Source organism: Aegilops tauschii, chromosome 1, assembly GCF_002575655.3.
Source record: "Aegilops tauschii subsp. strangulata cultivar AL8/78 chromosome 1, Aet v6.0, whole genome shotgun sequence".
In the NCBI taxonomy this organism is placed as follows: domain Eukaryota; kingdom Viridiplantae; phylum Streptophyta; class Magnoliopsida; order Poales; family Poaceae; genus Aegilops; species Aegilops tauschii.
The window spans coordinates 455,029,090-455,032,274 of NC_053035.3; the positions used below are offsets into that span (position 1 = coordinate 455,029,090).

The following is a 3,185-nucleotide window of genomic DNA, read 5'->3' on the forward strand; positions in this document are numbered from 1 at the left end:
TTTAGAAACTACATTTTAACTATCTAAATATGTATTATATGTGATAAAAATATATATTTAGAAACTACATCGTGTAGAAATCTAGTAATATACTTTTCATGACATATAACATATATTTAATTCCTCAAATCGATGACCTAAAACTACGCGAATGACTTATATACCGGGACAGAGGGAGTAGTAAATTTGAATATGGACAACTTTGTATTGTTGCAAAGAAAGAAAAGAACCACAATAACTGTTAATTAACACGTTCAATAATTAAGTTTGTAACTGCCGAATTACGTGACCAGTAAAATTGTCTTAATTATGCTCAAACTACTAATGTATCAAAATTTAACATCCAATTTATTGGTGCACTTCAATGGTATTTAAGCTTAGAAAAGTAAATTTTATAGAAACATAATCTACTAATCCTCACCCATCACCCGTTTTTTTTTGCGGAAACCCATCACCCGTTCTGGCTGTGCTTCTAGCGTCATCGGAGTGTATGTGGAGATTTTTCTCCAGTGTATCGTGCGGGATTCGGTCGGTGTTTGTTTTCGGTGGATCCACGTGGATCAAGTCTTCGTTGTGTGTTCGTGTGTCACGTTGAATCATTTCGATCTATGCTTCTTTTCATCGGCGGCGGTTACTATTCTGGTGCGCTGGTCCTGGAGGGCTTGAGTGGTTTTCTAAAATTCTATGCTAGTACTTAATAAATATATGGCCATCGCTTTCCGGGAGAAAAAAAAAGAGCAGCAAAGCGCGAGCAGGTACTTGGTATATATATGTCGACAAATACTGTGTGCGGCCTCGTCCATCCTTTCTCTCTCCAACCCTACCTCCTTTGTTCTGACTATAATCACTAGATCGAGGTACAGGATGGTACCTTACATGCTGTGCTTTCAGTTTGTGGCGTGTTGCCTCCTGGTCCTGCTCTACTCGCTTCGATCTGGTTCTACCAGCAGCGCTGGCCATGGCCCGAGAAGCTACCCGGTCATCGGCTGCCTGCTCGCCTTCTACGAGAACCGGCGGCGGCTGCTCGACTGGTACACCGAGATGCTCTCGGCCTCGCCCACCCAGACGATCGTCGTTGACCGCCTGGGCGCGCGCCGGACCGTGGTGACCGCGAACCCGGCCAACGTCGAGTACATCCTCCTGGGCAACTTCGGCAACTACCCCAAGGGGAAGCCGTTCACCGACGTGCTCGGCGACCTGCTCGGCAATGGCATCTTCAACGTCGACGGCGACAAGTGGTTCGCCCAGCGGAAGCTGGTCAGCCACGAGTTCTCGGCGCGCACGCTCCGTGAGCTGGAGATCGCTGTGCTCGAGGCTGAGGCGCTCGACCGCCTCGTCCCGGCGATGGAAGCGGCCGCTGAGCCGGGCGGCGGCGCCGTCGACATGCAGGATGTCCTCCGCCGGTTCGCATTCGACGTCATCTGCCGTGTCTCGCTGGGCGTTGACCCGGGATGCCTCGACCCGGCATTGCCCGCGCCGAGGCTGGCCACCGCCTTCGACGCCGCCGCCGGGATCATCGCCAGGCGCGGGGCTGCGCCGCTGGCCGCCGTCTGGAAGATCAAGCGCGCGCTGAACATCGGCTCGGAGCGGCGGCTGCGGGAGGAGGTCCAGGTTATCCACGAAGCCGTCATGGATCTCATCCGGAGCCGCAAAAAGGAGCGCTTCTTGGTCAACGCCGGCGACGTGAGGAACGACCTGCTGTCGCGGATGATCGATTGCGGCTACGCCGACGAGGATATCCGTGACATGGTGATCAGCTTCATCATGGCCGGCCGCGACACGACGTCGTCGGCGCTGACCTGGTTCTTCTGGCTGCTCATGCGCCACCGCGACGTGGAGCGAGACGTCCTGGAGGAGATCACAAGCATGAGACGAGACAGCAGCAACGGCACCTACACCGGCGAAGGCTTCGACCTCGACGACTTCCGCAGGATGCGGGTGCTCCACGCCGCGCTGAGCGAGACCATGCGGCTGTACCCGCCGGTGGCGTGGGACTCGAAGCACGCGGCGGCGGCAGACGTGCTGCCGGACGGCACCCGCGTCGCGTCCGGCGACCGGGTCACCTACTTTCAGTACGGGATGGGGAGGATGGAGGCCATCTGGGGCTCCGACGCCGGCGAGTTCAGCCTGGAGAGGTGGCTCGCACTGCCGGCGGACGGCAACGCGGCGTCTGGCGGCGTGTCTCCCTTCAAGTACCCGGTGTTCCAGGGCGGCCCGCGGACGTGCCTGGGCAGGGAGATGGCCTTCGTGCAGATGAAGTTCGTCGCCGGCGCCATACTCCGTCGGTTCGACCTCCGCCCCGTCGACGAGGGCCGCACGCCGGCGTTCCTGCCGCTGCTCACTTCCCACATGCACGGCGGGCTCAAGGTGACGGTGAGGAGGAGGAAGGTGGAGAGTACCACAGGCAACGCCTTGCACGACGCAGCTACAGACAAGAGCCGATCATCTTTTTTTAGCTAGTGGTAAATGGCAGCATTCCCTCGTGTAAAAAAGCAAATAATTTTTCATATACATCCACTTTGTACATGTCCATACATACATAGGATGATCATATGAATCTGATGTACACACAGAAATGAATTCAATTCCCCCACAGAATAAAAAATACCGAGTGATTCCAAGAAACTTGAGTGGCACTTGATTTCCGGCAAGAAATTTTCTAGGGGTCCCATCAATTCTATTTTACTTTGAACAGTGGGGTCCCATCAAAGTGAAACGAACTACTGTTTGATGTGCTTGCAGTAAACTTTTTCTTCAGGGGATGCTTGCAGTAAACCAAAAACCAAGATAGTTGAACACTGTTTGTGAAACGGGACTGTGAACTTGTCAGAGTCAGAGGCGATAAACTTCAAGGAAAGTTCAGGCAGATGCTACTACTAATCAATAATTCCTGTCAAGAAACTGGAATTAGAATAAAGCGGGACGCACGTTTCATTTAGCGACGCGCACATGTCGTATAAAAAGGTCGTCGCCCGTCCGATGTGAGGTTGGAAAGTTTGATTGGTTTTGTTTCAGTTAAGATGGGCGCATCAACGAGGAGCATGTGGGTTTTTTCCACGGATGGGGTTGGGTGGGGGAGGATGATGTAGTGCACGTAGCTATCGGGTGCACGTAGCTATCGGCTGCAAGATCAACTTTTTTTCTAGCTGTTGAAAGCTCGACTTTGCTTTTTTAGTCGCTGAAAG

General features: G+C 53.0%; 1 protein-coding gene across 1 annotated transcript; it reads left to right on the plus strand.

Moving 5' to 3' along the window:
• The first annotated feature begins 777 nt into the window (after nucleotides 1-777).
• On the plus strand, nucleotides 778-2,625 carry LOC109782849 (cytochrome P450 94B3). Its single transcript, XM_020341475.4, has one exon. The coding sequence runs from the start codon at nucleotides 865-867 to the stop codon at nucleotides 2,458-2,460; it is 1,596 nt and encodes a 531-aa protein (XP_020197064.3). The 5' UTR covers nucleotides 778-864; the 3' UTR covers nucleotides 2,461-2,625.
• The last annotated feature ends 560 nt before the right edge of the window (nucleotides 2,626-3,185 follow it).

Excerpts from the sequence above, each read along its gene's own strand:
- LOC109782849 (XM_020341475.4), top strand. The coding sequence starts at position 865 with ATGGTACCTTACATGCTGTGCTTTCAGTTTGTGGCGTGTTGCCTCCTG.